General features: G+C 41.3%; 1 protein-coding gene across 2 annotated transcripts in view; it reads left to right on the plus strand.

Moving 5' to 3' along the window:
• Positions 1-14,485, plus strand: part of LOC138671042 (phosphatidylinositol 3,4,5-trisphosphate 3-phosphatase TPTE2-like) — an 80,303-nt gene that overhangs the window by 22,739 nt on the left and 43,079 nt on the right. For both annotated transcript variants that reach the window (XM_069758908.1, XM_069758909.1), the window contains exons 3-4: positions 11,214-11,288; positions 11,948-11,995. In XM_069758908.1, the coding sequence (XP_069615009.1) occupies positions 11,214-11,288; positions 11,948-11,995 (123 nt within the window). The remainder of the gene's footprint in view (positions 1-11,213; positions 11,289-11,947; positions 11,996-14,485) is intronic.

Here is a 14,485-nt window from a genome sequence, read left to right on the forward strand (position 1 = left end):
ATGAGTGGAGAAAGTTTTGGTGTTATCATTAATATTCTCTGAAAAAAAAGACCAAAAAGCAAAAATTCTGCCAGGGTATGTAAACTTTTGAGTACAACTGTATATCATGTCATATACGTCCATCCTAAGTGCCCCCTGTGCTCCTCCAATGCTGCCGTGCACTTCTTTCAGGAGTGTACACCTACAGGAGGCAGACATTGAGACATTGAGAAGAAGGCTGATTGCCGAAACGTGCGTAGGGGCAGGCGTCGGCACCCACCGGAGGTATCTACTTACAGATTGATATAGGTAACTGCTCTTGGAGGTTCTCTATGATTAGTGATTCTTTTTGATATCATGCTTACAGACCTACCATGTGCACCATTTTGGTCCATTTAGTTTTCTGTGAAGTGCCTCTTTATTGAGTATGGTGGGTTCCTGCGACGTTTTTGGTTTCCCACTCTGTGACACCTACCAGGTTTAGTATTTTGTTGTTTTGTATGTTACTGTTTTTGTGTTTTTTCTTTAATAAAATTTGTATTTTTTATACTTTGTTCTTGTGTACATTTTTTTATCGGATTTTCATTTTTAGACATTGAGACATAGTAGACTGCGTACATTCCTGAAAATGATGCATGGTAGAGCACAAGTTCATCATATCTGGAATTTTTTCCCTGCAACTAAATGGACTGGCATTAGTTTAGTTGAAATTATATTTCCTAGGATGCAGCGATAAAGAACAAACTGTGGCAGCACTCACCGGTCTTCTTAAAACAGGTACTTTATTAGCCAAACTAAAATTAGCTTCAAGGTTGAAGCGCCGGGAGGGCGCGAAACGGCCATCGTTCAGCTGCCACCTTCTTTGTACATACCCCCGAGCCGTGAAGTTTGGCTAATAAAGTACCTGTTTTAAGAAGACCGGTGAGTGCTGCCACAGTTTCTTCTTTATCGCTGCATCGTTGATGGTTCTATCTCTGGGTACAGCACCTCAGGTCTGCCGACCAGTTACAGTCTGTGGGTTCCATGCCTTTGGTCTGAGAAGCGGTAGTGTGGTCAGCTGTTTTCTTCCCTGCACGTATTTCCTAGGATGCATTGCTCTTCATAAAAATTTTGATCCTGGAAAATCCATTTAATTTCTTCTGTGGTGGCACTGTAGGAAAGCCGAGCACTAACTGAGGAGCAGCAATCAAGTGATGATCCTGGTGTCACAGTTCAAATAAAAGCTATCCAGGCAACATCAGGAGCTGTGGCATAAATTGCTTTACATGAGCACATATACTTCAGTTTAATTTTCAGTATGTAATTAATGGGCTAAATATCCTCCAAAATAAAAGAATTAATGCAGCAGAAAGGGACTGCAGTGCTTACCTGCCCAGGTCTCAGAACTAGCGCACTCAGGATGCAGCAAACTCATGTATTAAAAATGGCGACAATACAGGTGCAAAATACAGGTGCAAAATACTGATGAGCAACCATTCACAACCTACCAACTCATGGAGGGGGTGATTGCTTAGTATTAGATTGCACGAAAGCGGTTGAATAGGGCGCTGGTCACATATGCACAGTAATGCACAGTGTCTGGTATTTGTAATTAATGTAGTATGTAATTAAAATAAACAACCAAAAAACCTGAAAAGAAAGAATAATTTTCAAAAAGTATGACCATCCTCTACTATAAACTGCGTACATCCCATGCTGCCTAGGGTTTAATATGAAATAAAAACAGTATTATATCATATTTTCAATTCACACTTTAGACTAAAGTGAGCCATAGCGGCCATATTGGCCTATGTGAAGAAACGTCCTCTAGACTCTAAATAGAAAGCAAAGCAGTTTAATCAATTTAATCTAAAAGCCGCAGCAACAGAGACACAATGAGGCCGGCTTCACACTCAGCGTATGAAAATACGGTCCGTTTTTTACGGCCGTAATACGCTGAAAAGTCCCCAAAATAGTGGTCCGTAGCTCCTCCGTAGGCAGGGTGTTTCAGCGTTTTTTGCGCATGGCATCCTCCGTATGTAATCCGTATGTCATCCGTACTGCGTGTTTTTATCGCAGGCTTGCAAAACCGACATACGGCTATACAAGGGATCCATGTGTTAAAAAAAAAAAACATATATACTGTCTATATATATATATATCTATATGTCAGTAGACACATATATGTATATATATTAATATTTCATCCAGCGCGATATAGCAGAAAGCCGGTAATTCAATTACCGGCTTTTGCTTTCTCCTTCCTAAACCCGACATGATATGAGACCTGGTTTACATACAGTAAACCATCTCATATCCCCATTTTTTTTTGCATATTCCACACTACTAATGTCAGTAGAGTGTGTCTATGCAAAATTTGGCCGTTCTATCTACTAAATTAAAGGGTTAAATGTCGGAAACAATTGGCGTGGGCTCCCGCACAATTTTCTCCGCCAGAGTAGTAAAGCCAGTGACTGAGGGCAGATATTAATAGCCTGGAGAGGGTCCATGGTTATTGCCCCCCCCCCCTGGCTAAAAACACCTGCCCCCAGCCACCCCAGAAAAGGCACATCTGGAAGATGCGCCTATTCTGGCACTTGGCCACTCTCTTCCCATTCCCGTGTAGCGGTGGGATATGGGGTAATGAAGGGTTAATGCCGCCTTGCTATTGTAAGGTGACATTAAGCCAAATTAATAATGGAGAGGCGTCAATTCTGACACCTATCCATTATTAATCCAATACTAGTAAAGGGTTAAAAAAAAAACACACACATTATTAAAAATTAATTTAATGAAAAAATCACAAAGGTTGTTGTATTAATTTATTCTACTCTCAATCCACTCACTGAAGACCCTCGATCTGTAAATAAAAAAAAAAAATAAACCAACAATATACATACCTTCCGAGGATCTGTCACGTCCAACGATGTAAATCCATCTGAAAGGGTTAAAATATTTTGCAGCCACTAGCTTTGCTAATGCAATGTTGCTCATGTCTGCAAAACCCCGGAGAATGTAGGTAAAGTAGGTCATTGACCTATATTTACCTGCATTTGCGGTGAGGCGCCCTCTGCTGGCTGTTCCTAGATCGTGGGAACTTTCCTAGAAAGCTCCCAGGCTCCAGTTCATAAGAGGCGCCCTCTGCTGGTTGTCCTCATATGAACTGGAGCCTGGGAGCTTTCTAGGAAAGTTCCCACGATGTAGGAACAGCCAGCAGAGGGCTTTGTGATTTTTTCATTAAATTAATTTTTAATAATGTGTGTGTGTGTGTTTTTTTTAACCCTTTACTAGTATTGGATTAATAATGGATAGGTGTCAGAATTGACGCCTCTCCATTATTAATTTGGCTTAATGTCACCTTACAATAGCAAGGTGGCATTAACCCTTCATTACCCCATATCCCACCGCTACACGGGAATGGGAAGAGAGTGGCCAAGTGCCAGAATAGGCGCATCTTCCAGATGTCCCTTTTCTGGGGTGGCTGGGGGCAGATGTTTTTAGCCAGGGGGGGGCCAATAACCATGCACCCTCTCCAGGCTATTAATATCTGCCCTCAGTCACTGGCTTTACTACTCTGGCGGAGAAAATTGTGCGGGAGCCCATGCCAATTGTTTCCGACATTTAACCCTTTAATTTAGTAGATAGAACGGCCAAATTTTGCATAGACACACTACTAACATTAGTAGTGTGGAATATGCAAAAAAAATGGGGAGAAGACATGGTTTACTGTATGTAAACCAGGTCTCATATCATGTCAGGTTTAGGAAGGAGAAAGCAAAAGCCGGTAATTGAATTACCGGTTTTCTGCTATATCGCGCTGGATGAAATATTAATATATATATATATATATATATATATATATGTGTCTCAATGACATATATATATATATATATATATATATATATATACCTATTCTATGTGTACACATTTATTCTACCTATTCTACTGTAAGCTGTCAGTGTGATTTTACTGTACACCGCACTGAATTGCCAGCTTTTCTCTCTAACACCGCTGCGTATTCCTCGCAAGTCACACTGCTGGTCCGTGTGTGATCCGTATTTTTCTGGCTTCCATAGACTTTCATTGACTTTTTTTGCGTAATACGGTGACAAACGCAGCATGCTGCGATTTTCTACGGCCGTAGAAAGCCGTATAATACTGATCAGGAAAATACGGCAGATAGGAGCAGGGGCATAGAGAATTATTGTGCCGTATTTTATGCGAGTTTTACAGACGTAGTTTCTGCGCTCTTACGTCCGTAAAACTCGCTAGTGTGAGGCCGGCCTGAGAAGTTCCAAACATGGGAGACACCAATATCTTAAGGTACCTTCACACATAACGATATTGTTAACGATATCGTTGCTTTTTGTGACGTAGCAACGATATCGTTAAGGAAGGCCCCTGCTGGGAGATCGTTGGTCGCTGAGGAAAGTCCAGAACTTTATTTCGTCGCTGGACTCCCTGCAGACATCGCTGGATCGGCGTGTGTGACACCGATCCAGCGATGTCTTCACTGGTAACCAGGGTAAACATTGGGTTACTAAGCGCAGGGCCGCGCTTAGTAACCCGATGTTTACCCTGGTTACCAGCATAAAAGTTAAAAAAACAAACACTACATACTTACCTACCGCTGTCTGTCCCCAGCGCTCTGCTTCTCTGCACTCCTCCTGCACTGGCTGTGAGCGTCGGTCAGCCGGAAAGCAGAGCGGTGACGTCACCGCTCTGCTTTCCGGCCGCTGTGCTCACAGCCAGTGCAGGAGGAGTGCAGAGAAGCAGAGCGCCGGGGACAGACAGCGGTAGGTAAGTATGTAGTGTTTGTTTTTTTTACTTTTACGCTGGTAACCAGGGTAAACATCGGGTTACTAAGCGCGGCCCTGCGCTTAGTAACCCGATGTTTACCCTGGTTACCCGGGGACCTCGGGATCGTTGGTCGCTGGAGAGCTGTCTGTGTGACAGCTCTCCAGCGACCAAACAGCGACGCTGCAGCGATCGACATCGTTGTCGGTATCGCTGCAGCGTCGCTGAGTGTGAAGGTACCTTTACACAATCACACAAATAGTAATGATCATAAAGACTGAGCTATGTTGACAATCTTTATTACTTTGTATTTCCACTCATAGTTTTGCTTATCAGTGTCAGAGGTCTTGGATCTGCTGTGTGAGTAAAGTATATTGTACGGCAATTAGTACAATGCAAATTGTACTAGACGAGATACATATGCACGTGTTCCTGGGGTATATTTCTAACATATGTCTTTGACCAAAAGTTTGTCCTTATTTAAAAAATGGCCCTACTTTAATGGGCGAACACTTCTTACTTAATTATTTTAAAGGGAAGCAGTTTTGGCCAATATAAGATGCGGCCATCACCTTTCAGAGCTTATAGACAGCATTCTATAATGCTGAATATCTGCCCTCAACCCGACCTGGAAGAAATGAAAAATACAGTTTTATTATACTCACCTGCAGGGCTGTCCGGTCCGAGGGGTGTCGCTGGTCTTGGTCCAGCACCTCCCATCTTCTTATGATCGCTGACCTCCTGCCTGCTACTTGCGGATGACATATCCCTGCATCATCCACACAGTCTCCTAGGGATCGCACTCCTGCGCAGGCGTACTTCTCTGCCCTGTTGAGGGCAGGGCAAAGTACTGCAGTGCGCAGGTGCCATGGCTCTTTGACCTTTTCCGGTGCCTGCGCAATGCAGGGCAGCGTCATCCACAAGAAGCAAGCAGGAGGGCGGCAATAATAAGAAGATGGGAGGCGCCGGACCATAAAGAGCGACACCCATCGGACCAGACTGTCCCGCAGGTGAGTGTAATAAAAGTTATTTTTCTTCTCTTACAGGTTGGGTTGGGGCAGATATACAGCATTATTGAATGCTGTATATCAGCCATGAAAGGTGATGGCCGTATCTTATATCGGCCAAAACTGCTAGCAGGTTCCCTTTAAACTTGAGACCAACCAAGTCCATGATTTCACCATAGTATTAAACATAGAAGTGATATATGCCTAAAATGAATGTTTATATCCAAATGAAATCTATCAAACATTCCAAAATTATTATCAAAAATTATACACCGATACTACGAATTTCTCTTTAACTAAATTAGATGACTTTCTAGCTAATGTTCCTCTACCATCACTGACCCCAGATTTGCTACAACCCTGCACTCTTCCATTTCTGAGGAGGAAATTATGTCCATCATCAACCGATTAAAAACAGGGAAAACCCCTGGTCCAGATGGGCTGACCGCCTTATATTATAAAAAATTCTAGAATATCTTAGCTAAGCACATCCAAGCATATTTCAACAGCATGTTGAAGGGTCAAGCAATGCCTGCAGAATTTTATACAGCACATATTTCCGTCACCCCAAAACCAAAGAGGGACCCCTTACTTACAAAAAATTACAGGCCCATATCGTTATTAAATTTGGACCTTAAAATCTTCTCGGTTGTTGTAGCCAGTAGGATCTATATGTGTCTCCCCAGCTTGGTCCATAAAGATCAAGTTGGGTTCATACCAACAAGACAAGCCCCGGACAATATTCACGAAAACTTTAACCTTATCCATGCTACCAATAAACGTAAAACGCCCTTAATGCTTTTAGCCTTAGACATAGAAAAGGCCTTCGACACTGTCATCTGGCCATACCTGTTCACCATCATGAACAAAATGGGGATATCGCAACAATTAATCAATTCACTTAAGCTCCTCTATAACAATCCGGTAGCTTACTTAAAATTACTTTCAACCTCTCCTGAACCAATAATTATTAAAAGGGGAACTATACAAGGGTGCCCTCTCTCTCCTGCCCTAATCGCTATGGTCATGGAACCTCTAGCCCCAAAAATTCGCTTACACCCAGACATTTCAGGCCAAACAATAGGCAAACATGAATTTAAGGTTAGCCTGTTTGCTGATGATCTTTCACTAACATTACCAAACCCTCAAGTATCTCTACCAAACCTTATTAGTACTCTCAAACACTCTGAGGAAATTTCCGGACTAAAGGTCAACGTTGACAAATCAGAGATTATGTTTCTCATGTTTCTCAATACCCCTCCTACAGTCCAAAATTCAATTCTAACTCATTTCCATTTCCAACATGCAAAGCAATACATCACCTATTTAGGAATCAATCTCACGCCATCCAAAACATTACTATACCCCTCTGTTACAAAAATGTATGCAAACTCTATCCAAATGGTCTTCCCCATCTCTTTCCTTTTTGGGGAGACTTCACTCAATAAAAACACTGCCCTAATTTCTGTATTTGTTCCATTCGCTGCCATTGTCGATACCTTCAATGACATTTAAAACGATCCATTCACATATACTACATTTTATATGGAACAACAAAAAAAAACACGTATTTCACAACAAACTTTATTCAAACACAAACGACAAGGGGGTGTCTCTTTACCAAACTTTACTCATTATTACAGGGCAGCTCAGATTGCCCAACTTGCAGTTGTTAATGCAAAACAACATGCACCCCTCTGGCCTCAAATAGAAAGCTCCCACATAGCACCTTACTCCTTAGAGAATCTGATTTGGGCCACTGGACCTTTACCAAAGGACCTGGCTACACACTCGCCATACACATCTCATTCATTACATCTATGGAGAGCTAACAGGTTTCAATTCACCCTACAATCCCATCCTTCACCGCTTTTGTGACTGTTTGATAATCCCATGTTTCCCCCGGGTGTAGCTTCTAGGAATCATACTTGATGGAAACAAAATATGATAGGTAGATTGCAGGACTTAACTACCCATTATAAAATAATGTCGAAACAAACGTTCATCATGAAACACCAAGTACCAAAGTCTGAAAATTACAGACTGGAACAAATATTTCATTTTTTGCAAACCTTAACCATTAACACGTCAAATACAAAACCAACTGATTACGAACTGAAATGCTTATATGACCCACTGGGAAAGGGCCTCATATCACAACTATACACTATTCTTAATCAACCAAGAGATGGCTCGAAACTAAAAACCATGGAACAATGGGAAGAAGACTTACAAATCACCCCTTCACCTCAGCGATGGTATAAATGTTATGAAAACATTTTAAAAGGAAGCAATCAGATCTCGCTCACCAAAACGTCTCTTAAATTGTTCCATAGAACTCATTATGTTCCCAGTTACCTACACAACATCTGTGGCACCCCAGGAGTCCGGATGCCACAATGGTATTGCCTTCCTCACGGGGGAGGTGATGTCATGCCTGGAAACAAGGAGTGATCCCTTAATCAGGTAATACGGACATGCAACACCGTTCTGACTCCAGCCCAGAAGGGGGAGCTCTAAACCCAGCTTCAGGGTAACTTCCCTATATATTCTGGTTGAAGGAGGAGTTATTAGTCAGTCTGCTAGGGACAGTGAGAGGATAGGAGGCAAAAGGAGAGGAGCCTGGGCTCTGGAGTTGCTTGTGAGCTCACCCCATAGGAAAACACTAAAAGACCGGACGCCGGGGTCTGTGGTGGTGTTGGAGTTGTAGACCCAGCCTCTGAACCCAGAGGGCAGGAGATTACAAGTCTCCTGTCCCATCTAACACCTGCAGGTACCACAGCAAGTGAGGAGCCTGGGGCTGCCAGAGAAGGGACGGTGCCCATGAAAGGTTCAAGCTGTCAGCCATACAGGTTGAGAATTCAAACACTGAGAGGTCTTGTGCAGAGCTTCAGGCAGCAAGGGTCAGATATACAGGGCAGAGAAAAGGTCTCCGGACCCACCTGGCTATGTGGATCTCAAGCTCTTTCCAGGCTGCCGGACCACACCATCACCTGTTACCTGTACCCTGGTCTGTACCTGAATTCTACCAGTAAAAGTTAAAGGAAACTGTTATCCCTGTGTTCTGCAATTAATTCCTGCACCCTCAGTCCTTCACCCCACCATCAACCATCCCTCTTACCAGCTACACTGGGAGCCCTGGGGACCAAGCTCTACCTGTGGGGAGCTATACCATCTAAGCTGCAAAACCATCAGCTCCAGAGGACCCTTTTAAGTAGTGTCGGCCACCCCTGGCCGAATACCTCAGGTGGCGTCACGAACACTACTACATTAGACTTTATTCCCATCTTCATTAACCCCCCTTTTTCTGGATGCCCAGGGCCATTGACAGGGTCACTGCCACCGTGACCATCCCTTTAAGAACAGAACCGGCCTGGTACCGAGTACACCATGGTCTTACCGGGCGCTCGACATCTATCATACAATTTCAGACAAATGCTTCAGGGGATGTGTTGACGTGGGAGATACACTTCATACTTGGTGGACATGCCCCATAGTGAAATCTCTTTGGAAGGATATAATAAAATTAATTAACATAGTCCTGAAAATGGACTTTTTCACCATCTTACACCATCAGTACTCCTTTTAGGTGACAGACCAATTAATGCCAATAATAAAATTTGTCGTCTTATTGATTTTGTTACCATGGCAACTAGAAATCACATAGCTGGACAATGGAAAACCAATACGTTGTCCATAAATCAGGTGAAAAGACGGATACATCTAATAATGTATAAAAAAATTGAAGCCAATAGATTTGATTCTCTTGAAATCTTTTGAGGTAACTGGGACCCATGGATCCAGTCACAGACTGATGGCAACTTTTCCAGAAAAATGTCACTATCTGTATAAAATATAACACAGACAGTACTAATTGATGGCTACGACTTTTTATCTACACGAATTTTAGATCAGGTCAACTTAATTCCCATCGCTATCACCTAAGTTTCTACATCCCCCTTCTTCCCTTCCCCCTCTTTTAACCATTACAACACAGTTGAGTTTATATTGATGTGTATTTGGTTTGTACAACTAAACTCAATAAGTCAAGGGTATTGTTTTTCTCCTTTGTAGTCTGTCATATTTCCCCCTGCGAGGGGATCTTTGTACTACATATTTTTTATGTCATTCATGTTATTTTGATTTTATCTGCAATAAAAATTGTTGAAACTAAAATTAATGCTTATTATTAAGTAATATAAAAAACAATTTAAAATCAGTACAAGGTTCAAGATTGAAAGAATGACGAGAGCTCAAAATATAAATGTAAGCAAATAGGTAAATGTTCCAAAAAATTAAATAATATATCACAAAACAATATATAAATGCAGACTTGGGGCTCTTTCAGATGTCAGTGTCTCTGGGAGGTGTGGTGACAGCTTTGACATGTACCGCAGACACACACGTAGACCCATTCAAGTGAATGGGTCTGTGTACATGTCAGTTTGTTTCCACGGACCATATTTGAACCACAAAATAGGCAAATACACACAGAAAAGTCCCAGCAAAATACCCAAGATGGTGCAAGTTTACTGTTCCGCTGACTCGCCGGAATTAAAACCAGCTGTGGCTTTCAGAGCTGACTACTGCCACCTGTATCACGCACAGAGAGGAGGTAATGAAAAGCTTAGGAAGCTGACAGTCCATTGAGGTACAAGGCCAGGTGACCGGAGGGTCAAAACCTTGCTTCTCAAAACATCTCCATAGAGACAGGTGATCGGTGGGTCCCAATCCTGGCTTCCCCAAACGTAAACATAGGACTCAAATGAACAGTGGGTCCAAATCCTGACTGACCAAAACATATCCATGTGTTCAGTGATGGTCAATGGAGCAGATCTGTATTTTTTCAGCTGGGGCCATGGTCCCCTAAACTGGCATCCTGTGGAATGTCAAATCTGTGTCCCTCATAATGGTGCCACGATGTTCTAGCAGCTGTCTTGTAGAGTGTTCCTGGATGTGGTTTTGTAAAGAGTCTCTGGTTCTTTGGATCTTTGAATGAATTGTTACAGAGGGATATCCCTATTTTATAGTTCACAACTGTTGTCCTTCAAGCCATCATCCACAGGTCAAGAGGAAGATGTGATGAGATAACTCGCAATATTTGAGTATGTAATCAATTTGAAGAGTTTTTACTCCTGTGATTAGCAAGTCAATGAGCCAGAGTCCCACACAATAGTCAATCAACATATTATAAAACATCCATTGTTCCATGACCCTGCATCCCTGTAAATATAGCAGACAATAAGCTGTAGGAGCTGATATAAGAGGAAAACAACAGACATTCAAACATGAAAAGTCAACGTTTAAAACTTATATGACCACAGTATATGGTTCTTAACCAACTGAAAATACTGTAGATTTCTGGATAATTAAGGTTAGATGCAGTGTCGTCAAAGCAATTACTCATTATTATTGCTCTTAATACTATTTTCTGTCCTTTATGTAAAATAGGTGTAAAAAAACAGAAGAGAAGGTGCAGATTGATGATGGGAAGAATGAAACAGAGGAGCCAGCAACATGTAGCAGGTAGGTGTTGACTGACTGTGAAGAGCCTTTGTCTACACATCAATATACATCATATATTATATATTTGCATGTATTATTATAAGAGTTCTTGTGTAATACAAGCCTGATAAATGATATATGTGACCGGCTGAATGTGACAGATATCCATTTCAGAGCGTCCTAAGTAAAGGCATTAGTATTATTAGTTTATTTATATAGACGGCAGCGTGCAGGAAATGTGACAAAAAGACACATCCGGCCTTATTTATTAGGCCTTAATAACAGTAAAAAGGCCAACATTTCGGATTTTAAAATCATTTTTCAAGCTGGTGTATTCTAATTTACTGAGATAATGACTTTTGGGTTTTCATTGGCTGTAAGCCATAATCATCAACATTAACAGAAATAAACACTTCAAATAGATCACTCTGTTTGTAATGATTCTATATAATAAATGTGTTTCACTTTTTGTATTGAAGAACTGAAATAAATTAACTTTTACATGATATTCTAATTTTGTGAGAAGCACCTGTATATTAATGCAGCCTGTTGTTCTTTTATGTGGGGCACTCATAGGTCCTACATTATTATATTACATTATATTATGCTGTACATAGAGAAGTATTTGTCTTAGATTTATGCTTTTTTATTATTTCACTTTACTCTGTCTTGATTTCTAGCAAGCTGAAGAAATTGATTGCTCCTTTTGTCACGTCATTTGGATTCAGGTAACTGATTTTCTTTATTAGCTGAAAGTCGTGTAAAAGGAATTAAAAATAGTAATAAATTAACCCTGCTGTTGTCTTCGGTCAAAAACGACCGAACTTCAATATTCTTTAAAATATTCAAGATGCGGCTCTGAAACCCGTGGCCGACCGACCCATCCTCATTTAAGTCAATCAACCACAAGTTTCAGAACCGCATCTTGAACACCCCAAAAAATACCAAAGTTCAAAATAGGTCCCCCCAGACCGAAGACAACAGCAGGGTTAAATAAATTATTTTTTCATGGTGGAGATCTTGGCAATCCATTTTTAGTTCAGGGATACTCCGACAATAAGCTGATCAGTGATGGGACCTTCCGTAAGTTTCTGTTTCTCACTAAAGGAGCACAGATTAACCAAAGACCTCATTCAGATGTCCGTGATATTTTTCGGACTTAGAAACACGGACTGTTGTTCATCAGTGTTTTGGATTCAAAATGACAACTTATCCCCCCCAAAAAAATGAAACAAGCGCTCATGTAGCAAGAAAAAAAAAAAGTTATGAATTTTGGAAGGAGAGACAAAGCAAACATATAAAAATAAAAAATGGACAATGCTTCAGGGGTTAAATCCATTTTTAATTATGGCGATATCTGACTGATGTAAGGACAAGATAAAAGTTCAGTTACACATTTAACATAAACCATAATATCCGCAAATGTGAGTCCAATGCGGACAAATACCAAGAAGGAGTCTGTCCTTACTCCTGGTTCAGCTTCAACTGCACCAGACAACATTTTGCCAGCGAGGGAAGTATTTTAGTTTACAAAACAGATGAATCGTAGACTTTAGGTGGAGCAGAGATTTCCATGACAGCGACGAAGAACAACATCTAAAGCACAATGAAGTTTCCAGTATTGATGTTTATATTGTGGTGACTTGAAAATAAAATGAATTTCTATGACTATTTCAGTTTTGTAGTTTGGACAGATATCGGGGTAGTTACTCTGAGTAGTATGTATGTCAGCTAGAAAAGCATACCAGGCCACCAACCTACCCCCATACACATAAGGGTATGCCCATCTGCAAGATCCTACCCCTATATACAGCTCTGGTAAAAATTAAGAGACCATCACATCAAAACCCTGTCACGGGCAGCCCAATCTCCAGACCTGAACCCCACTGAAAACCTCTGGAATTTAATCAAGAGGGTGATGGATAGTCACAAGCCATCAAACAAAGAAGAACTGCTTACATTTTTGCGCCAGGAGCAGTGTGCAAGACTGGTGGAAAGCATGCCAAGACGCATGAAAGCTGTGATTAAAAATCATGGTTATTCCACAGAATATTGATTACTGAACTCTTCCTGAGTTAATACATTAGTATTGTTGTTTCTAAATGATTATGAACTTGTTTTCTTTGCATTATTTGAGGTCTGAAAGCACTGATTTGTTTTTTTTGTTTTTTTAAATTTTGACCATTTTTCTTTTTCAGAAAAAAAAAATACAACATTTATGGCTTGGAAATTCGGAGACATGTTGTCAGAAGTTTCTAGAATAAAATAACTATTTACATTTTACTCAAAAATATACCTATAAAGAGAAAAATCAGACTCAGGCTATATTCACACTTTGCGGATTTTGCTGCGGATCCGCAGCGGATTTGACCGCTGCGGATCTGCAGCAGTTTCCCATGAGTTTACAGAACAATGTATACCTATGGGAAACAAAAAACGCAGTGCACATGCTGCGGAAAAAACCGCGCGGAAACGCTGCGGATTACATTCCGCAGCATGTCACTTCTTTTCTGCGGATTTTCACCTGCTCCAATAGAAAACTGCAGATGAAAATCCGCAGAAGAAACAGCAGTAAAAACCGCGATAAATCCGCAGTAAAAACCGCAACGGGTTTTCACTGCGGATTTTGGAATTCTGCTGCGGAAAAATCCGCAGTGGAATCTGCAAAGTGTGCACATAGCCAAACTGAACATTTTGCAGTGGTCTCTTAAAGGGACTCTGTCACCTGAATTTGGAGGGAACAATCTTCAGCCATGGAGGCGGGGTTTTCAGGCGTTTGATTCACCCTTTCCTTACCCGCTGGCTGCATGCTGGCTACAATATTGGATTGAAGTTCATTCTCCGTCCTCCGTAGTACACGCCTGCACAAGGCAATCTTGCCTTGTACAGGCGTGTACTATGGAGGACAGAGAATGAACTTCAATAATAATAATAATCTTTATTTTTATATAGCGCTAACATATTACGCAGCGCTTTACAGTTTGCACGCATTATCATCACTGTCCCCGTTGGGGCTCACAATCTAAATTCCCTATCAGTATGTCTTTGGAATCCAGTATGACTTCAATCCAATATTGCAGCCAGCATGCAGCCAGCGGGTAAGGAAAGGGTGAATCAAAAACCCAAAAACCCCGCCTCCATGGCTGAAGATTGTTCCCTCCAAATTTAGGTGACAGAGTCCCTTTAATTTTTACCAGAGCTGTATAGTAGGTGTAATA

This window comes from Ranitomeya imitator, chromosome 3 (genome assembly GCF_032444005.1).
Source record: "Ranitomeya imitator isolate aRanImi1 chromosome 3, aRanImi1.pri, whole genome shotgun sequence".
NCBI classification, from domain to species: Eukaryota; Metazoa; Chordata; class Amphibia; order Anura; family Dendrobatidae; genus Ranitomeya; species Ranitomeya imitator.